At 43.2% G+C, this 22185-nt stretch overlaps 1 protein-coding gene and 1 long non-coding RNA gene across 3 annotated transcripts; one reads left to right on the top strand and one right to left on the bottom strand.

The window, feature by feature from the left end:
- Positions 1-641: 641 nt before the first annotated feature.
- LOC139182772 (uncharacterized) lies at positions 642-1650 on the bottom strand. The gene is made up of 2 exons (XR_011566334.1): positions 1514-1650; positions 642-1009 (listed from the first exon to the last, which is right to left on the bottom strand). It is a non-coding gene; the product is annotated as an uncharacterized lncRNA (long non-coding RNA).
- MKRN1 (makorin ring finger protein 1) lies at positions 1600-20924 on the top strand. 2 transcript variants are annotated; one of them, XM_070788245.1, is made up of 8 exons: positions 1600-2005; positions 7830-7958; positions 14279-14505; positions 14956-15182; positions 17093-17307; positions 18036-18146; positions 18704-18842; positions 19203-20924. In XM_070788245.1, the coding sequence occupies exons 1-8, from the start codon at positions 1797-1799 to the stop codon at positions 19410-19412; spliced, it is 1467 nt and encodes a 488-aa protein (XP_070644346.1). In that variant the 5' UTR covers positions 1600-1796; the 3' UTR covers positions 19413-20924. The 2 variants fall into 2 exon arrangements, with proteins under 2 accessions (XP_070644346.1, XP_070644347.1); XM_070788246.1 differs by lacking the exon at positions 1600-2005 and adding an exon at positions 5234-5319.
- The last annotated feature ends 1261 nt before the right edge of the window (positions 20925-22185 follow it).

Raw genomic sequence — 22185 nt, 5'->3', positions numbered from 1 at the left:
ACTAGGAGACCATCTGACCATGCCCACCTGTCAATGGCTGCAAGAAAAAAATTGATTAACACAGCCCCTCCTATTTTGCAAGATAAAGCTACTTTACTTCCTCACCTCCAGTCTCTCCCTGTTCTATAAAAGATACGGGCATCCAGGCCCCCATAGGATGGTGTTTCAGGGGCCTAGTCTGCTATCACCGCGGTCCACAGGTGATACTTTCCTATTCCTGGCCTCTACACCTCATCTCCCAGTTTATCGGCCTGTCATCAGCAAGCGGATTGAGCTTGGACTCGGTAGTGGAGGGAGAAATGAAGCGGGGCTGGGCAAGTCATTAGTAAAATGCTGCATTTTCTCAAAAGGGGATTGTCAGTCATTTTGTAGCCATGCTGTGGCCTTGAGGGAAACATTGTTTTTTGTTGGCTTTGCCACTGTCCTGGTTTGTGTCTGTTGGGTACATTGTGGTCTGATTATCAGTGGGATGGATTTTCACTTTCTCAAGGTAAAGAGATTATGTAAAAAAGCAAATTTAAGGGCTTATGAAAACCGGTCACGATTTAGTATGCAGCATCTGAGTGGACCGAGGGCATTAACGGGGAGGTAAGAGTAAATACTTTTTAATTTTCCTAGTTTTAGAAATAACTCTTTGAAGCTGGGATATTTCAGACAGCTTTTATTATTCAATATCTATTAAAATTGTAGTGAAGCACACTGTTAAGGGTTTTACATGAACTTTAATAAGTTTCACAATCATCTTCAGAGATGTTGTGCTTCAGAGAGGTGTGCTTAGTGGCTCAGTCGTGTCCGACTCTTTGCGACGCCATGGACTGTGGTCCGTCAGACTCTTGTCCATTCGGATTCTCTCAGCAAGAATACTGGAGAGGTTTGCCATGCCCTCCTTCAGGGGATCTTCCCAACCCAGGGATCTTCCTGACCCAGGGACCGAAGCCAGGTCTCCTCCATTGCAGACGGATTCTTTACCATCTGAGTCACCAGGGAAGACTCTCTGGGGGGGTAGGTCCTGTTATTATTTTTAAATTATTTTTTATTTTACAGACGGAGAGGAGGAACACTAAGAGGTAAGTTAACTGACTCAAAACTACATTGTTAGGAATGAGCGATGGCCAGAGGTTAAGGGACACAAGCTGACTGCACAGCCTTTGCTTTAGCCACCTTGCTTTTTTCTTGGGTTGAGAAGAACAGGAGAGAACATTTGTTAAAAGTGTTTAGTCTGGCCAGGCACTAAAAGCTCAGTGAATTGCCACATATAAAGCCTACTCGGATAAGGAAACTGAGGCTAGAGAGAATGGGTATCCGGGCCAAGTTCGTAGTTATGTTAACTGGTAGAGCCAGGAAAGTCTGGATTCAAACCCAGGACCCGCCGACCCCAATCCCAGTTCCGCCTCTCCACTGCACCAGCCTCTGCTGGGAAGGACTCCTCGAGGTGAGTGCCCTTGAAATGAGGACTTTGGTTCCCTAGGCGTGGAACCTGGGGGCAGTAGGTGGGGCGGGGGTGGGCACTTACCTGGGAGAGCCCGCCCTCGCCCCGCCCCTCCCGGGCGGAGCCGACTCGTCCACCAATCAGAGGGCCCTGGGGGCGGGCCGGGGTGGGTGCTCGGGCCCCGGCCCAGCAGTTCGAGCGGCGAGAGCGCTAGTCGACGCGACTCCGGGGCCGAGGCGAGCGAGCGGGCGCCTCAGTGTCCTTCCCCTCCCTACCCGTCGCCTGGCCGCCTTCTCCTCTCCGCGGCCGGACCGGAATTATGTGATCCCGGAAGTTCCGGCGCCATTGCTGTGTGGGATAAACAGTAATGGCGGAGGCTGCAGCTCCCGGAACAACAGCCACACCATCAGGAGCAGGAGCGGCAGCGGCGGCGGCGGCAGCGGCTTCCCCCACCCCTATCCCCGCAGTCACCTCGCTGTCCCCGGGGGCGGGGGGCGGGGGAGGCGGCAGCGACGGCGGCGGCGGCGGCGGCGGCGGCGGCGGCGGCGGCGGCTGGACTAAGCAGGTCACCTGCAGGTGAGACGCAGAGCGGCCGGCGCCGGGCGCGGGGAGGCGACCGAGACCGCGGAGGAAGGGGGCGGGCGGCCGGGCGGGAGCGGGCGGAGGTGGGAGGCGAGCCGGCGTTGCGGTCCCCGCGGTCGCCGCGCTGCGTCAACCCCCGCCGGCCGCCGAGGCCCGGGCGCGCGGCCCCGCTGCGGAGCCGCCGCACCGCCCGCAGCCTCCCCGCACCGGGCCGAGCGGCGCGGCGCGGGCGGGGAGAGAGGTGGGCTGACTCCTCCCTCCTTTTATTGTCGCCGATCCCCCCACCCCAACCCCCGGCCTGCGAGCTCGCCGGTTCCAAAAGGGGTTTGGCGGTGTGGCCCGGAGCCCGCCTCCCCGCAGCCCTGCCGGGCCGGGGATCGCCGCCGCGGGCCAGCGGGCGAGAAGCGGGGCCCGGCCGCCGGCCCCGCCGCCGTGTCATCCGTTTGTAACGTCTTCCCGGGTCTCTCGGGCCCCGCCCGGAGCGGGGAGCTTTTGTGATTTCTACTCTTGTGTGTTACCGGGCTGGGCGGTTCTGAGCTTTGTCTCCGAACCGAGTGCCGGCCCGGGGGGTCTTCTCCACCGCCTTAGGTGTTACGAACTGGCATTCCCGTTCCCCCCCCGGCTGGAAGGTGTCTTGTTTTCAAGTCCACGCGTCTTAAGGGAGTCGGGGAACTCGTCGCTCCGCAGGGAGACGGATTTTGTTTTGGGTTTGGGATGTGAGATGAACATATTTGAAAAAAATAAGTGATTAGTAGAGGACGGTTATGCGGACGTGTGGCTGTGCGTCTACGATAAGGGCATTTAATTGGATGTCGTACTTGAGTTTTTTTCTTAAGTGATCAGTAAGCGACTAGAAGCTTTTGTTTTTCTGTCGGTTGAAAAAATCAGTTGAAACGCCGTTATTCACCTAGGTGGGGTAATTTATATGCAGATATCAATACTTGAAAATATTTTTAATATACAGAACTCAGTGTCCTGGTATTAACAGGGGTGAAGCGTTCTCAGTGCTTAATATGATAAATTTAAGACATGAATGGTAAACTTAATTATTTTCAATAACGGGATAGAGAAAGCATAAAAGCTGTTTTAGGTAGCTTTTTTCAGTTATCTGTAGATCTGAGAATACTCCTGCAGTATCCCAAAGAATGAGAATTTAAAAATTCCTATTCATGGAACCAGATCTTTGAGTCTGTTATTTGTTTTCTCTGCAGTGCTGCAATTGATTTACATGTGCTAGCTGAATCTTTTAAAATAAACTAGTGTAATCTTTATATTCCTGAATTTTCTAGCCTTTTACCCTGCAGTTCCAGTCTGTCTGCATGCACTGAGAATAATCGTCCTTTAATATGTGGATTCTTTAAGAACTCCATGCAGTGCCTTAATTTTTTCAATACACACCGACTCTAATGTCAGTTATTGTTTGGCTTTGAATACCCATCACTAGCTTGGCATTACTTTATATTACTTGTCTCATTATTATCCTGTTGTGCTGTGTCTGAGCTCAACTCAGGTCTGCAGAGAATGCATTGTCACATCTGCACTTTACTTTCCTCTCTGTTAGAAACTTTCCCCTGATCTACTTCCCCTTTGCTAGTTCCTTACCAGTGTCATTAGAATTCAAAACAGCTCACTACACTAATCAATTCCTCTTTGCCTACCTTTAGATCTTTGAGTTTCTGAAATATTCTAGATCACTCCAGGACCAGCGTGAGTTTCTTGCACATGAACCCTAATAGATTAATATATTTATCAGATACAGGGTTAGACATGCCATTGTTGTTTTTCATATAAAGCAACCTATAGCTTTTACTTGAAACTGTTATCCAGTAAAAAAGTACAGACTAATTGATAAGTCTTGGGTTTTAATACTTGACATTACTTTCAGTTTAAGTACTAACATGATCTATTAAAAATCTTTCTGCTTTGTCTAGGGGAATACCAGATATATATATTCATTCATTTATTGTGAACTTTGAGATTTTTGAGAACAGGGGCCCTATTTTATCATTTTATCTGTAGGGCTTTATTCAGGGCCTGGTATGTATATCTTTCTGGGACTAACCTCATTCAGTTATTCTATAAATAAGTATTTGTGCTTACAGTGGAGACATAGAGCTAGATGTTGAAGGAAAGGCAGGAATGCACTGTATGATAAATATTTGCTTTGTGTTTGATAGCAAACTGTCCTTTGAAGAGAATTCAAGATAGTGCTGTGTTCTACTTTGAGTCTCTTTTCCCCTTGTATCTAGGAATTTGACTAGGGCTATTTTCTTCAAGGGTGTAATCCTTAGAAGTTGTTTGGATGTTGGAAATTTGTTTTTAATTGCTCAGAATCCTCTGTATTTTCTTGTTGGTTAGTCTTTTCTAAATATTTCTCTTAAAAATTCTATCTTATTGTGTTAATTTCACAGCTTAAAAACCTAGATATAGTTTTCCCAAAGAACTGTGTTATGCTGCCCCCACCAGGCTGTTCTGATAACTTTTATTAGAGGAATTCTGTAAAATAGAAATGCTGTTGCTTCTAGTTTTCCTGAATGTGGGGGATTAAAACAATGAAATTGTAACTTGCAAGTTGTAATTTTGAATTTAGACATTGCTAAATATTATGAGTACAGGTCCTTTAGAAGATAAAAGGCAGAATAAACCCTGGTTCTTAAACACCAGGAATTTACAGTCTGGTTTGAGAAATAGGGGAAGCCCAGGGTACATGTACTTGTCAAGAATTAAGTAACAAAGTAAGAAATGTCACAGCAGATTAAGTGATTAACTGCCAACTACTTAATATTCTGTGATTTCTCTCAACAATCCCAGATGCCTACCTATAAGTACTCTGAGGGTCTTGTTTGGTTCTCTTGTACCCTCACAAGCTGTTGAGGTTTCTTGTATGTATATTGGTAAAAGTGCTTAGGTTTCCAGGAGGTACACAGTCAGGGATTCTAGTCAGTTGTATTTGTCTTTATTACTGGACAATGTCTGGTTGGCATCATGGAATCTTCAAGGCGGAAGGAAGCGTAGAAATCCTGTGGCCCAGCCTCTAACAGCAAAGGCAAGCTCAGCCTGGACAATGTCATCAAGATGAATTTGGGTGATGGCTCTTGGCGGTGGAATAAAAAAGAAAAGTGCTTGTGTCTTGATTGGTTTTGTAATGGGAGAAATTCTTGGAAGAGTTGACATTTTTTCCTCTTTCTGTTGTAACTTACACTATCGTGTCATAATCTCTTAGACATAGAGATGGGTTGGTAAGGAGGGATATCACTGTGAAGACTGAGAGGAAGAAAGGCATGAAAAACAAACCAGAAACCCAGACGGTATGTACGAAATGCCCCTGTAAAATAATGCTTAGTTTTTGGCAGTGACTAGTTAGGGCTTGTATCCTAGTGTTTCCACTGATGTCACAGTATCAGGTGATCTTGTGTCTGCTTGAGTTCCTTTGGTGCTGCTAGTTCTGGATCTCAGGGGGTTATGCCATTGCTGAATAGTTCTAGTTCTCAGTCCTCACACTGAATCAGATTTATGACGTAACTTACCACATATATTTACTTTGCCAGGAGTAGTGCTGGAGGTTACTCCTTTGTCTTCTGGCTAAATTACTCCAGTTGCTTAAAATCTTACGGCATGACATCCAGGTCTTCTTTCCCTGTTGGTTGCCTTAGTCTTTCTTAACTGATTGGTTAAGTGTGTACCTTGGAAACAAATGTAGTCAGGGTGTTTGTCTGCCGGGACTGGGGAGAGATGTGGAAATGAACATGAGTACCAGCAAAGACGTTATACAATTGCTACTTACTGAACACGTGCTCATTTTTTAAATTTATTTTTAAGTTTTAAATCTCAGGGGAAACTAAGATTTGTGTAGGTGGTGCTCAGACAGCTTCAAAGCTTGCAGAAAGTTGCCCTATAGTTGTGCAAAAGTTCAGACCTTGTTAGATTGTTAAGCCTGAAAACAGTTGAAATTAGGTTAATTACAATTAGAATTTGACTTCCTGCTACTGTAGTCTTACATTTCCTTATGGACTGAAACCCTTGGGTACTTTAGGATCTTGCTAATTACAGCTCTTCCTATCAAGATGTTACATTTTTTTCTTTCTGCCTTTACATAGAAGGTATATATTTGCCAGTAATCTGAATAGAAGCTTTCACCTTTCAATTTGAAGCAGCCTTCTTCAAGGCTTCTTTAAGTAAATGTGACTGAATCTCTTTTCTATACATCATTCAATCCAGTGGACCAGTAGGGTACTTCCTGCTATTCTACCTTCCATCTGTAGATAACTGTGACACTTAAACCTAGGAATTAGGCACTTTCCCTTACTCTGTACCAGCTGTGTTGTCTGACTCTTCTCCGACTCTTGTGATCCCATGAACTGTAGCATTATGAGGCTCCTCTGTCATTTGATTTTCCCGGCAAAAATATTGGAATGGGTTGCCATTTTCTACTCCAGGCAGGGTATCTTCCTGATCCAAGGTGTCTCCTTCACTGGCAGGTGGATTCTTTATCACTCACTACTGAGCCACATGGAAAGCGCTTATCAGCTGTACATAAATACATATTTGGGCAGTTATGACTTGCCAAAATTAAATCTTCATAATTCTGTTCAAGAGAAAGAGACCAAGTCAGTGAGATAATGAGAGGGAGGATTGGGGGGGTGGGTTCTACTTATCAGAGTTACCTACAAAAAATAAGACCCTATCACTTCCCTGATCGCTTTGTTACTTCAGATTTCTGCTTGGCCCCGGCCCCATTTTCAATTTAGTCTGTCAAAGGGAAGGTGTCCAAAATTGCATTTCTAGCTGAAGCTCCAGTACTTTGGACACCTAATGCGAAGGGCTGAGTCATTGGAAAAGACCCTGATGCCGGGAAAGATGGAAGGCAAAAGAAGGGGATGAGATGTTTAGATGGCATCACCGACTCAATGGATGTGAATTTGAGCAAACTGTGGGAGATAGTGGAAGACAGGGGAGCCTGGTGTGCTGCAGTCCATGGGGTCGCAAAGAGTTGGACACGACTTAGTGACAGAACAACAACAAAGCAAATTCCCAAGTCTTCTTAGAAACTGAGTCAAACTCAGTTTTTGGAAATTTCTAGTTAGCTACACATGTTCCCCTGTAAGACAGAGGAACAAGAGTGCTAAATGAAGGAGAGAACAAATGTTACTTATGCTCTCACATGTGGCTTTTAAAGAATTAAAATGGTTTCTCAGAGAACTGAAATATACAGTAGTCTGATCTGTTCCAGTTTACATTGTTTCTTTTTCCTTTTTACAGATAAAGCTGCAGATAAAAATTATGGCTAAAGTTAGTGGAAAACAAGCTATCTGTAGAACTGTAAATTGAGAGCAGTGGTCAGACAACCTGTAGAGACAGGATTAAGGATGACTTCAAAGTTTAAATTGGTGCCTCTGTCTACAGGCAGCCTTCCTGTGGTACCATTATAGATAATTTTCTGATCATATGGTCTAGTTCAACTTTCTTTGTGTTTGCTTCTCATGTTTGTGTACAAAGAATATAAAAGAATATATTGCTAGTATAGAGTTAGTACTTGTGTGTTAGTGGTAGAATATATTGGCCATGGGGACTTACCAGTGGATAAGACTCCATGCTTCCAATGCAGGGGGCCTGGGTTCAATCCCTGGTTGGTGAACTAAGATCTCATGCCAGATCTAAGTCCGCACACTGCACCAAAGACCCAGTGCAACCAAAATATATAATAATAATAATAATAATAATAAAACAAAAGAGAGGAAAAAAAAAAAACAAAAGAGAATGTATCAGTCATGAATTGAGTACTGGCTTGTAATCCAACTTGTGGTTCTTTGTCTCACAGGTATTTCATGCATGGGGTTTGTAAGGAAGGAGATAACTGTCGCTACTCACACGACCTCTCTGACAGTCCATATGGTGTAGTGTGCAAGTATTTTCAGCGAGGGTACTGTATTTATGGAGACCGCTGCAGGTAAGAGTTTGTTTCCAATTTAGTTTTGTTTGGGGTGGATGGAGAGGTTGGGAGAAAAAACTGAGAGTAAAACATGAAATTCCAACAGCTTTGTAAATAATCGATTTAAAGTAGTACTGCTGTGTGGCTTGTAGGATCTTAGTTCTCTGACCAGGGATTGAATGTGGGCCATGGCGGTGAAAGCGCTAAGTCCTAACCACAGGACTGTCAGGGAATTCCCTGAATAGTACTTCAAAAAGTTCTCCTCCTGGTGGCTCAGAGGTTAAAGTGTCTGCCTGCAATGCGGGAGACCTGGGTTTGATCCCTGGGTCAGGAAGATCCCCTGGAGAAGGAAATGGCAATCCACTCTAGTATTCTTGCCTGGAGAATCCCATGGACGGAGGAGCCTGGTGGGCTGCAGTCCACAGGGTCACAAAGAGTCGGACATGACTGAGCGACTTCACTTCACTTAGGAATGTTAGCACATTCTGATAGATAGATCTCTCTCTCATCTCTCCAATAGATAGATCTCTCACTTGGAAAGAATGTATTATTACATTTACACAATGTGTTTGTAATATTTAGTTTAAGTAGTGCCTGAGGAGCATGTTGGGCAAACCTAGGAATAAAGTGTGGTGAAGGCATGTTTGTTAATGGTATTTCCTCTTCAAGACCAAGAATAAGGTGCATGTTTGACCAGTTGGGACTGGTTTCAGTTCTCTTTTAGATAGAATTATGGAGAGAAAATGGGATCATAGGCATTTGGAACAGTGTATTAGGTTACTACTTAAGAGGGCTTGTCATTCCAACTAAACTTCCCTAAACCACCTGAGCTTGCAAGACTAAATTATAAGCTGACATTATGGAAAATGCTTTAGCAGTGTCTGGCTTCCTAGAATGGTGGAGAACCAAGAGAGGTCAGCTGCTAAGTACTCTATCCTTCATTGAATTGGCACCATAGTCTTACCAAATTGTAATTCAGCAGCAGTGGGTTCTGCTAGCCATTGGGTAGAGCTAGTTTACAAAATACCTAGTAGTATTAGTTTTCTATTGATGTTAAAGAAATTACCCTGAAATTTAGCAGCTTGGAAACAGTAAATATTTATTATCTCATGGTTGCTGGGGTCTGGAATCTGGGAGTGGCTTAGCTTGGTGAGTGGTCCTAGCTCAGGCTCTCAAGAAATTGCAGCCGAGATTTCAGCCGGGCTGCCAGCATCTGCCATCCTCTGCAAGTCTTGAGTGGGGGCTGGACCACTTTGAAGATGGCTCACTCATATATCTTAGTTCCTCTCCTGGTAGACATTTCCCTTGGGTTGCTTTAGTGTTCTCACATTAACTTGTGCCCAGAGTAAGTGATTCAAGAGAGACATCAGGGCTGAAGCAACAATGCCTTTTTATGACCTAGTCTCAGAAGTCGCAGGCTGTCACTTCCACTATATTCTGTTTATTACAAGCAAGTCACTGGACAAGGGGAAGGAAATTGGGCCATACCTGTTGAAGGGAGGACCATCACTAGAAAAGATATTTTGACAATGTCATATCCAGTTTTAGCAGAAAAGAATTGTGTCAGCTATTGGGGTTCAAAGCTTAGAGTTCAAAAGACTAAGAAATTATTGATGAGCAGGATATATTGATCTTAGGTTACCTCACATCTTTTTTACTAGGAAATCTAGTTAAGAGGAGAGAAAAAGGAAAAGTTTCTTTCCATGTGGTCTGTCATTTTGCCCTCTGCTAAATTTTTGCAGTTTTGCTGGAAAGGAAAAAAATGACACTCCCCCAAAAGAAAAAAAACTAAAACTAAAGAACCCAGATATGTCTTTTGTAGTCACAATATTAAAGAGGGCAAAAGTTACAAATCTGTCCTACCGGAAATGAGCGATTGCTCCTTTGTAGTAGGATGGTCCAACTTAATTGCAGGGCAGTTGTGTTCCTTGACTAGGCAGTCAGTTCAGAGACCTTATCAACTATAGAGAGAGAGGAGTTGAACATGGATGAGAGTGGAGATGGACTCTGAGGTGCTGAGCAGAGAGATAGAATATAGACTGTGGATGAGTATGGCTGGTAACAGATGAACCTCTTATTTCAGAAGAGGTACCCCTCTGATTGGACCGTACAGCTGAAATGTTTGGGAAATAAGGTTAAACTGAAGAAATCCGAGCTAAATCTCTTGTGTTAAATCAGCTTATTTTTCAGGGACCTCTGCCAGCCCCAACAGCATTCTGTGTTCTCCTTGGGACAACAGTATAGAAACTCATCTTCCGCATAACTCTGTATTTAGAGTGGGCTTCCTCGTGGGAGACAATTTTAGTTTTCTTTTTAGTAAGGGTATGCAGCTCCCTTTTAGGGAGAATGATCCTGATTTGAGCTGGCTTTAGAGCTCTTAGGATAAAGTGAAAGGAATTAGAGAAACCTATATCCTAATAGTGTGCCTGAGAGGAAAGTTTGGTGACAACTGTTTGGCTGATACAGGTGATTATTAAGAGCTTGATTATAGAATAGCTAAGGAAGGAGTCTTATGGGCTTGTTCCAGGACTGTTTCCTTGTTAAAAATTGACTTGGGGGATTAAGCCTACTTTTCACTCTTACTATGTAGGGTTTTGTTTTTTTTTTTTTTGAGAAACATAACATTTTAATAGATGAAATAAATACTCCAGTACATGCAAGGTAGAAACTTGACATTGGAGGTGGGGGAAATATCTCTTATGTAGGGACCTTGTTATACAACCTGACCGATGTCCAGGGATTTCAAATAATTTAACTCCTCATAAAGGCAGTAGTTTATAAATGAAAGATAATACCCTAGTTCCAGCAATTCAGAAGTGTTGCTGTATTCATTTTGTATGACGGGGCCCTGTTATTTAGTGAGGCCCCAGTTCTTTGTTGCTCAGGACTGTTGTCCAAAATCTAGCATCCTTCTTGTTCAGTCTCTGTCATGTCCGACTCTGACCCCATGAACTGCAGCACACCAGGCCTCCCTATCCTTTGCCATCTTCTGGAGCTTGCTCAATTTCATGTCCATAGAGTTAGTGATGCTATCTAACCATCTCATCCTCTGCCACCCCCTTCTCCTTTTGCCTTCCATCTTTCCCAGCATCAGGGTCTTTTCCAATGAGTTGGCTGTTCACATCAGGTGGCCAAAATATTGGATTTCAGCATCAGTCCTTCCAATCATGGTTGATTTCCTTTAGCGTCCTTAGTAAGTGCCACAGAACTGCACGTCATTGTTTCTAAACACCCACTTGGGAAAGGGACAGGATTGCCTTTGACAACTATGGTTATGGTAGATCTTGTTTCATTTAGAGAGTTTTTGTTTGTTTTGATTGGACAGCGTGCGAGATCTTAGTTCCCCTACCAAGGATTGAACCCTTGCTCCCTGCAGTGGAAGCGTGGAGTCCTAACCATTGGACTGCCAGGGAATTCCCCTTTGGAGGAGTTTTCACTGTAGACCCACTGAATTCTATACATTAAAAGCTTAAAAGGCAGATATCAAACCTCACAAGGGTGGGGTGGTGTGCATTGCAAGCCAACAAGATGAAGAAGTGTTATTCTTTTGTGTAGAAGAAAAATTAAACAAACTTCCTTCGCTGGAAACTGTATCAGAGTACTCTTTGCAAGATATGAAAGGAAAACACAATATTGGTTTCAGCGTTGTCTCAGCATTAATCCCCCATTCAACACTTCGGCTAAAAAGGATCAGCGATTCTGTGATAATTCATTAAAGAATTAATTTAATAACGTTAACAAAGCCACTATCATGACTGTGAATCCAGTAGATATGATTAGCCTAGGGCTGGCACACTTTCAGTATGGGGCCAGAGAATTAATATTTTTAGCTAGGGAGGCCATATGGTCTCTTGTAGCACAAAAACAACCCTAGATAATACATAAGCTAATAGTGTGGCTAGGTTCCAATGAAACTTTTATTTTGGGACACTGAAATTTAATTTCATGTCATGAAACGATCTTTTTTCCAACATTTAAAAATACCAAAACCATTCCTAGCTCCAGTTGGGTTTGACCTGAGGCCTGTAGTTGGCCAGTTCTTCATTCTTTGAAGAGCTCTCTGCTTCCCTGAACCATTAGCTTTTAGCAAATTCCTTTCAGAATAGGAGTCTTGCTTTTTCTTTCTTAATTTATTAGTTCTTTCTTGTGCTCTATCTTTCATGGTGCTTACTTACAAATTTTTACTTCAGAAGTATATTTAATACAGATCTATTCTGCGCTGTTTACAAATGTGAACCTTCTTGCTAATATTCTATGCTATCAAAAATATTATACCTTGTTGATTCCTTGATAAACTTACCCTAAAACCAAAATGCACTCCTTTCAAAAAACTTTGGAGTGGGACTTGCTAGTGGTCCAGTGTCAAAGACCTCGCACTCCAATGCAGGGGCACCTGGGTCTATCCCACATGCTGCAGTGAAGACCCAGCTCAGCCAAATAAATATTTAAAAAAAACAACTTTGTCGTATTTGCAATTTGATAGATGATGATGAGCATTCTAATTGTTTTTTAAGTAGATGTTTGAGTCATTTACTCTGAAATTCTTCAAACGAGTATGGCAAAGGAGAAAGAGCAGAAACTAAAATATGGGCATTGAAACTAGTTCTTAGACCCTTTCGCATCTTGACATTTTAGTTTTACTTAATCCTTTAAAACTTGCTCAAAGCCCTGAAGGCTATCTTCATTGGTGAAGCTGGCATCTTAATTCCAAAACCTGGGTTCTTTTCTAAGTTAAAGGCTGTGAAAGTAATTAAAATGTGAGGACTGGGGACTAGATTTCTAAGGTTCCCTAAAGCTCTAAAACCTCAGAGTAATGCTGTTCAGTAGAACTTTGTATAATAGCATGAATGCTTTCTATCTGCTGCCCAGAAAAGAAACTGCTAGCTACGTGTAACCACTGAACACTTGAAAATGTAGCTAGTCCAAGGACCAAGGAACTAAGTTTTGAATGTAAGTGTAAATAATTAGATACAGCTACTGGCTACTCTGTTTTATAGGGCAGGTTTGGAGTCACATTAGAGCTAGAACACTACTTAACACGTCCGTCATCTCTAATATATTTTTGATGATGAAGTGAGACTGTCCAAGCAAAAAAGCATATTCATGATCTTTAGCTTCATAATTCCAGCCTTGAATAAATGCACTGGGCTTTTGTGGCTGATACCAGGATACTCAAAGTAGGTTACCTAATGCTTAAGATTTGAAATAGGAGGGTTTGAGATAACATAATGATAAAAACCAGCTCAGCAAATGTTTGCCATGTTAAAGAGCAGTCTTTAGTTAGAATGTTTTATCTTTTAGATGTAAACACAGACACTTGTAACACAGATGACCCATGGTTAGTGTTGCCAGTGAGTTAATTAATTTCAAGAACTGCTAGATACATACTATACATTATAACAATTTATGGATTGTGTTAGCCAAAAAGTTGGTTCATTTTTTTTGTAAGATGCTATGGAAAAACCGAAATGAACTTGGCCAACCCAATAGTACGTTCATCATTAATTTCTTGTGTCTGAGTGAATTTCACAGCCTAAAATATCTAAGAATTGTGAGGATTCTTTCAGGCAGCAAGGTTGGAGATGAGGTTCAATAATTTTACAGATGACAAGGAATCAGGAAATGCACAGGGTAAGAGTTCAGAAAAGTAGGTGAGTGGATGGATGTAGGAGAAAAGGAAATACACATTGCATATTTTATAAACACTGTTTCTCCCTTTTAGTATTGGGAGCATTTTAATTTATGTATTGGTAAAATGGCCCACATTTTTACTTGTTGGGTTTGAGTGTCAGTCTTGCTTTGCTTAATCAGTCAGTTTTGGCTGCATAGTCTTTTTTTAGCAGAGTTGCCATGGTAACGATAAATTATCAACTCCTGAAACTCCTAATAAGAGTGGAATTTGAGGGGTAATAGATGGTCTACAGCAGGGGTGGCTGAACTATGGTTTGTAGGGTACATGTGACTGGGTGCTGTTTTTGTAAAGTTTTATTGGAACACAGTCACGCACAGCTGTTTAGATAATGCCATGGCTGCTTTGGAACTACGGTTACGGACTTAAATAGTTGTGACATTGGCGGTTTGACCTGAAGAACCCTGAATCTGTATGGCCTTGCTGCTCAAACTGGTCCCTGGACCAGTGGCATTAGTATCCTGTGGGGACTTGTCAGAGACATGCAAAATTAGGGGCTCTACTCCAGACTCAGAAATTAGCTATCTGCCTTTTAACAATTTCCCACATGATTCACAAGAACCCAAGGACAAGACTGGGAATGTATATTCCATCTAGAGGCTTCTGGTTATACAGTGACGGCTGACTTTGTAAATTTTTTCTTTTTAAGATATGAACATAGCAAGCCACTGAAACAGGAAGAAGCAACTGCTACAGATCTAACTGCAAAGTCATCCCTTGCTGCTTCCTCAAGTCTCTCATCAGTTGGACCGACTGTTGATATGAATATGGGCGAAGCTGAGTCAAGAAATTCAAACTTTGCAACTGTAGGAGCCGGTTCAGAAGACTGGGTGAATGCCATCGAGTTTGTTCCGGGGCAGCCCTACTGTGGCCGGAGTAAGTATCTTTGAAGAAGAAAAAAGAAGGCTGGAGAGTGTTTTATCAATTAGCTGAGTTTTACAACTTTCCTGCTTCCAATTTTCATATTTAGCCTAGTCTTAATATTCTTAAATTAGGTCACCTTAAAAGAAAAAAAAAAAACAGATGGAGCAAAAGAAACTTCTTGACTTTCAATAGTAATGAATGTAGAATGTTTTGAAAATGGATCTTTATCTCCTTTAATCAGTACAGTTGAAATACATTCAAAAGCTTTTTTTAAAAAGTTTAAACAAGGCTAATCTTGGAAATATTAGTAGCAAAAGACATTCATGTCTTTCAAGAGTGGGGGATTAGTTTCAATAGACTATTTTGGAGTTTCTCTTAAGTTCTTTTTATCTTTAGCGAGACTAGTTCATGTATCTGCCTTAACCGTTTTGGACCTTTACCACCCTCTTAAACATTTTTCAGCTGCCCCTTCCTCTGCTGAAGCCCCCCTGCAGGGCTCAGTGACCAAGGAAGATGCGGAGAAGGAGCAAAGTGCAGTGGAGACCAAGAAGCAGCTCTGCCCCTATGCTGCAGTGGGGGAGTGCCGCTACGGGGAGAACTGCGCGTACCTGCACGGAGACGCGTGTGACATGTGCGGGCTGCAGGTCCTACATCCTGTGGATGCCGCCCAGAGGTCACAGCATATAAAAGTAAGTCGGAAGGAAGCATGCACTCTAACAGGCGTCTGTTAGAGTGTCTTCGCCCTTTCACAGCATTGACAGCTCATGTCAAAGAGACAGTGGGTGAATCAAATGGTTTTCTTTAAGTAGGAGTGTTTCCCTTCCTGGCATTCTTGACTGTTTTATCAGGAATTAGGCTTTTAGAACCTCAGATTATGGGCTTTTTTTTTTTTTTCTCCCCCCTTTTCTTTTCTTCTTTTTTTAAAACAATAGCTTTTCTGAAATTCAAGTTCCACACAGCCTACTCTTCTAAAATGCATATTTCATTGGTTTTTAAGACAGTTGCATAGTAGTTCAACCATGATCACTATTCTCTAATTTAGGACATAACTCCTTTAGTCTACATTCTGCCCTTCCTCCAGCTCCTGGCAACAACTCATTTACTTTCTGTCTCCACGGATTTTTTTGTTTGTTTTGGGAATTTCCTATGAATGGAATCATATGTGGCCTTTTGTGACTGGCTAAAACAGTAGCATAATGTTTTCAGAATTTGTTCATGTTTTAGTGTGTATCAGTACTTAATCCTTTTCTTGGCTACATAATAATCCTCTGGATGGCTGTGTGACATTTTGTTTTTCCTTTTGGATTGTTTCACCTTTTGCCCATTAAGAATAATCCCCTGAACAGTCATGTATAAAGTTTTGTGGACATACATTTTAATTACCTTAAGGTTGCTAGGTCATATGGTAACTCTGTGCTTAATATTTTGAGCAACTTTTTCCCAGTGACTGTACCATTTTACATTCTCATTAGCAGTGTATGACTGTTTCAGACTATGGTTTTAAGCCCATTTGTATCTGTGAGTATACTGTATTGCAAACCTGATTAGAGGAAATTTTGCTTCTAATCATAATCATGTCTGTTTAATAAAAATAAATTTGGTTGTGAGGGTGGGGGTGAAGCATGGTATAATAACTAGCATGTTTTTTATAGAATAAAATATGTGTAGTTTAATGTTATGTCAATTATACCTCATTTAAAATAAAAAGTATGTGATGTGCACACAGAAGCGTGTACTTGAGTGTTCATAGCATTATTCATAATGGCTCCAAAGTGGAAACAACCCAAGTACCCGTCATCTGATAAACGGAAAAACGAACTGGTCTCTCCATACGGTGGAATGTTAACCAGCAATAAAAAGAAATGAAAGTCATATATTCTACAACATAGATAACCTTGAAAATGTAGTCAAGTGAGCAAAACCAGTCACAAATGACCAGGTATTTTTTTATGAAATGCCCTGAATAAACATATCCACAGATTTGTTGTTGCCTAGAACTGAGGGTGTTAAGGGGAAGTGACTGCTGTGGATTTGGAGTTTCTCTGGGGTAATGAAAATGTCCGGAGACAGACTGAGGTGATGTTTGTATAACTCTGCATGTACTGAAAACCATTTCATTGTACACTTTGAGTGAATGCATTATATGGTATGAAATTATATATCTCAATACTGTTTTATTTTGGATGTGAGGCTTACATGCCTGGCACATAATTGTTACCTAATAAATGTTCGTTTCCTTCATTCTTATTTTCTGACAGGTGGCAAATTAGAGTCTTAATCCTAATTACATTTTCCATCTAGAAATGAGTACATCAACAAACAATATGAAAAACAGCCTGTAATGTGGGTGACTGCAGGGTTGAGTTGCAGGATAGAGAAAACTAGGTAATTCTTTAGTTCCTGAAGTTGAGTCCTTAGAGTTTGACTTGACAGTATCGTGAGGTCCCTTGATATCCGCACACCTGTACCGCCTGGTTAAACAAAGCTGTTTCTGATGTCATTGGGAACAGTTCTCTTTTCAGTTGGCTCTCTGAACAGGAGTTCTTAGCGGTCTCTCATGATTCCACGCCCTGACTGCTCCTCTCTGTCCACTCTCTAGTCCTGCATCGAGGCCCATGAGAAGGACATGGAGCTCTCGTTCGCGGTGCAGCGCAGCAAGGACATGGTGTGTGGCATCTGCATGGAGGTGGTCTACGAGAAAGCCAACCCCAGCGAGCGCCGCTTCGGGATCCTCTCCAACTGCAACCACACCTACTGTCTCAAGTGTATTCGCAAGTGGAGGAGTGCTAAGCAATTTGAGAGCAAGATCATAAAGTGAGACTCCTCCCCAATCTTCGTTTGTGCTTTCTATTTTGGGGAAGAATTTAGTATCTTGTGCCAACTTTCAGCCAGATGGACCGCATTTAAATGCATGCATTTTATCTCGAAACTGGGGTATTCTTCTAATTGGGAGTTCTTCTTTGTATTTCAGCTAGCTTCTAGATTAGTTGGTATTATCTACTTTTATTTGAACAAGGAAAACCCTATGTATCAGTTAGTAGAATCTTCGTGCTTTTTTCTGAGGAGATTGTGTTTAATGGATTAGCCAGTTTAGGCTCAGAGAAGAAGCATATCTAGCTCTGAATGTATGTTTCCTGGCATTTTACATTTTCCACTTTCCTATTCCATCCATTAAGCTAGCCAATATTCCACCATCCTTTAAAAATTGTTCTCATAACTGAACAAAAACTACATAATCTAAACAGAGCAAAGTTACAAGAAATAAATTTATTTAAACGAAAGAAAAAGGAGTCTGTGTGAAATGTCTTCTTTTTGTTGTTGTTTTTTTTAACCTAAAGTTATTTTTTTAAACGAACTGGCTAGCCATTGAGTTGAACTTACAAAAAAAGGAAATGGTCAGTTGTGTGGGACCCTTGCAGGAAGTGCCCATTTGCCTTTCAGTTAAGTCTTTAAATCTGGAGGTGACACACCAGGGTGTGTCCTTGAAGGAGAGTGGGCCTGTAAAGGGGAATTTGCATTGCAGCCTGTTCATTGTTTCCCAGGTCCTGCCCAGAATGCCGGATCACATCTAACTTTGTCATTCCAAGTGAGTACTGGGTGGAGGAGAAAGAAGAGAAGCAGAAACTCATTCAGAAATACAAGGAGGCAATGAGGTATGAGCACTGCAGCCTTTTCTCAAGCTCAGATCCCAACGTGTCGCTTGGGCTCACTTTGAAAAGAAACAGTGCTGCATTATACACTCCTACCTCCTTCCTACCCTTTCTTTTACTTCCCAGTACGGTTTGTCACCCCGATGACGTTTACCCGGTGCGTATCTTGCTGTAACACAGTCGCTGGGGTGCACGCCCAGGGGCTGTGTTACAATGACGCCTGCACTGCTGCTGTGGCTAACGCCCCGGGAATGGGGTCTGCCTCATCCCGAGTCTGTGTCATGGTTGTCTTACTGTATTCTTGTGTGTGGGCCTTCTCGAAGGTTCTTTCTCTGCTGGATCTGCGATTCTAGGGCTGTTAAACGGCTCGACTTGAACAGTTTCTGGTTCTAGTCAGTGTTTTCATGCGATAGCACACACGTTTAAGAACACACCTCGGGGAGGGCTATTAACAGACGTACCGGTTCTGTTCTCTCCCCATTTTAAAGAAACCCCGGATGATAGTCGAATACAGACCTGAAATCCACCGTGAGTAAGGGTTGCGCTATTTTCCTTTCCAGCAACAAGGCGTGCAGGTATTTTGATGAAGGCCGTGGGAGCTGCCCATTTGGAGGGAACTGTTTTTACAAGCATGCGTACCCTGATGGCCGTAGAGAGGAGCCACAGAGACAGAAAGTGGGAACATCAAGCAGATGCCGGGTAACTCTCACTGTTCTTTCAAAGGAGGGGAAATACCACACGCTGAGCCTGAGGCCCGCACAGATAGGGGCAGGGGACGGTGAAGGCCCAGGTCTAGGAGCGAGAGCCTAGAGGATTAAAGGAGGAGACCAACCTCAGCAAACCGGGAGGGCTATGAGAGGAAAAGCTAGAACGCTTAAGGCTCTAGACTAAACGGTGTGCCGAGTAACCAGCGGGGAGGCGTTGGTAAAAGTCGAAACCCTAAATCAGAAGTCTTGGTTCGTCATGCCCTCTGGTGTGCTGGACATTTTGCCTTAGAAACCACAGCCTAGAAGACGCTGCCCGGCAGTGCCACCCCTATCACGGCCTTGTTTTTTACAGGCCCAACGAAGGAACCACTTCTGGGAGCTCATCGAGGAACGAGAGAACGGCAACCCTTTTGACGATGAAGAGGAGGTTGTCACCTTTGAGCTGGGCGAGATGTTGCTTATGCTCTTGGCTGCAGGTGGGGACGACGAGCTGACAGACTCTGAAGATGAGTGGGACTTGTTTCACGATGAGCTGGAAGATTTTTATGACTTGGATCTATAGCAGCTCGGCGGGGCGCGTGAACTGGTCTGCCGAGCCTCAGGCGGCAGCGGGCCTCGGGGGTGGCGGTCGCGCCCAGACCGCTCTCCTAGGCAGGCCTCTCAACTCCAGGTGCTGTCGTAATCATTTTTACCCAGGGCCTGTCTTCTCAACCCCTCACCTTTCCCCAAGGAGTATGTTGTTTTCTCTGTTTGAAAAAGTTACAAAAATAAATCTGAAAGTTAGTTTTTTTGTAACATGAATTTAACTGTCAGACAGTTAGTGTAGGTTTGTCGCGTCACGTTTTTCCACCAGATCCACACAGTTCGAGGGGAGCGTGCCTGGATTTCCAGGACTCATTTTGGAGGACCCCGGGTTCAGAAGTATCAGCACTGGCCCCTGCTTTGGGGGGTCCAGGCAGCGGGGTGATGGGTGAAGGATCTGAACTGTAGCAAGTAGCTGCCTCCTGCTCTAGACTTGGGAGGTGGGTACTTGGTTTCTGGTAAAATCTGCACATGTGTTTTTCCGTCTGGTCTCTGTCCTGTCACCCCTGCCCTGTGCACTCGTCCTGTGGTTTTGGTCTCTTTGTTTCATTGCACACAAGTAATACTACTACTGGGTAACCAGAACCAGGTGTGAATGTATTTGAGATTTTTACCGTCTTTAGCGTGATAGGAAAACTGTGAAAGAACACATATAAGATGGGAGTGGAAGAAAATAATGCAGAGTTGGAAGCTGACTACCCAAGGCTGAAGGACTTGGGATATGTGAGTGTGAGTGCGTGACAAGCTTCCCATCCCTGCATAGATGCAGTGTTTGTAGCCTTAGCGAAAAAACTCGGTTTAGTGGTTTCAGCCTCGTGTGGCAAATAGATCTTAAAGGACAAAGCAGTTTATTGGTAGCTGTTAATAGAGCAGTGCTAGCTCTGTATAAATAGAGAAATGGGCTTAGCCACAGAAGTGCAAACTACCTGGTTATCCCATGTGTTAACACGACCTAGGGCTTGGGTCCACAGTTGTGTTTAATGTACGATCTCCTAGACTTCTCAGTCCAGGCACTTTTTGACAAACTTTTGTCCTCATTTGAGGCGTTTTTTTGTCAGGTTTTGTGTTCCTTTTTTGTGGGTATTTGCCTCATTCCATCCCCAAGCTTTGCAGCTAGACAGTGAGATTCAAAACTACGTTCTAAGGCGTGTCCTGTAATGGAGTCATTGGTTGACAGTATAGTAAGTCAGGCTTTTCCACTAAAAGGGGAAAGAGAGGGTGGTAATCCAGAAGATAAGCTAATGTTAAATTGTTAGAAGAATTCCTCGATCGGAAATTTTAGCTTTGCGTTTTGTTGCTCTTTCCTGAAAATAACTTGGAGGTGCCCCGGATGTGTCCATCTACTGCTCTGATGCCTCGGATATCACTCGTTCTTTTCACTTAAAGAAAAAAAGATAAAAACTAAACAGTAATTGTTGCAGAGGTCTCTGTATTTTGCAGCTGCCCTTTTGTAAGACGCACTTTTCCCAAATAAAACAATTTTTAAAACCCATGATTTGGCTTCCTGTTTTGTGTAATGGGCCGTTCTGAAATGTGCAGATGTCAAAGTGTGCTACTTGTTTCTTGCATCGCTTCTTGGATTAGTTCATCCACGAGTCAGATTTCTGTGAGAGAAGTTGGCATCTCTCCTAAAAAAACATCTAGCCTACTGAGAAATGTTGGAGAGAGAGAGGGCAGCCTTACGGTGGACTTGGGATATGTGAGTGTGAGGGTTTTGTATTTTAGAATTTGCAAGGCTAACGCTTAGGCCTCCTTTGTTGGCCAGAGGCATTGCCAGTTTCTGCTGCCATCCTCTGGTAGCTGAACTTGCTTAGGATCCACACATAATGGTGTTTTTGTTCCTAATTCTAATATACTTTTTTCTTTTTTTGCCGTATCTTGCCACTCTCGGGATCCTAGTTCCTTAACCAAGGATTGAACCTGGACCTTCAGCAGTGAAAGTGTGTAGTCCTAACCATGGGACTGCCAGGGAATTCCCTATATGAATTTTTTTTATTAATAAAAACCCTTCCACCACTCCCATGGAAGACCTTAAGTAACCTTTTACAGTGCTTATTTTGTAAAATAGTTCAATATCTATAATTAAGAGTAAATAATTGTATTGCCTATATTAATAATCCATGGGATTTGAAAATGTTTCCCCGTCTAGGAATTGTGTGATGGCAACTTAACTATAGTCCTGATCATAGCTGGAGATCCACTGAGGAGTCTGTTTCTGTAAACTCCCTTCTGGTGGATCTTCAGCTGAAGCTGTTCCCTTCCCAGAGTACTCAGAGTTCATACTGATGAGGCCTTGCTGGGGACCACACATACTCCCAGAGGGATGCTAGAGGGGCTCGGAGGTGAGGTGGAAGTGGTGGGGTTTCTGGGAGGGGAGAGGGAGACTTAAACCTCCGGTTTCTGGTGCCAAAAAGTAGGAAGAGGCTTATCAGTAGCTGCCTTGTTGGCGTGTTGGTCCATTTGGGGAGAATGGCTTGGGCATGACCCAGGTGGTGGTAATAGCTGGAGTTCAGGTGGGTTGATGTCTGAAGCAGCTTTTCCTTGTGTCTTTGTGGAAAAGATGGTGGAAATTTGTGTATAAGCCAGCCCTTCATTCGTGTTGCTACCCTGTCCCTGCCTGCACCGAGAGAGAACTTCTGTGTGCTTGTTAAAAGGTTGGGGGAACATGGCTGGAGGTGTGGGGGAGGGAAGAGGGATGCCATCGACAAAGGTATTGTGGGCGGCCTCGGTTGTGCTCTTGGAATCGAGTCTGC

This window comes from Bos indicus, chromosome 4 (assembly GCF_029378745.1).
Source record: "Bos indicus isolate NIAB-ARS_2022 breed Sahiwal x Tharparkar chromosome 4, NIAB-ARS_B.indTharparkar_mat_pri_1.0, whole genome shotgun sequence".
In the NCBI taxonomy this organism is placed as follows: Eukaryota; Metazoa; Chordata; class Mammalia; order Artiodactyla; family Bovidae; genus Bos; species Bos indicus.
This window is presented reverse-complemented; position numbering and strand designations above follow the sequence as displayed.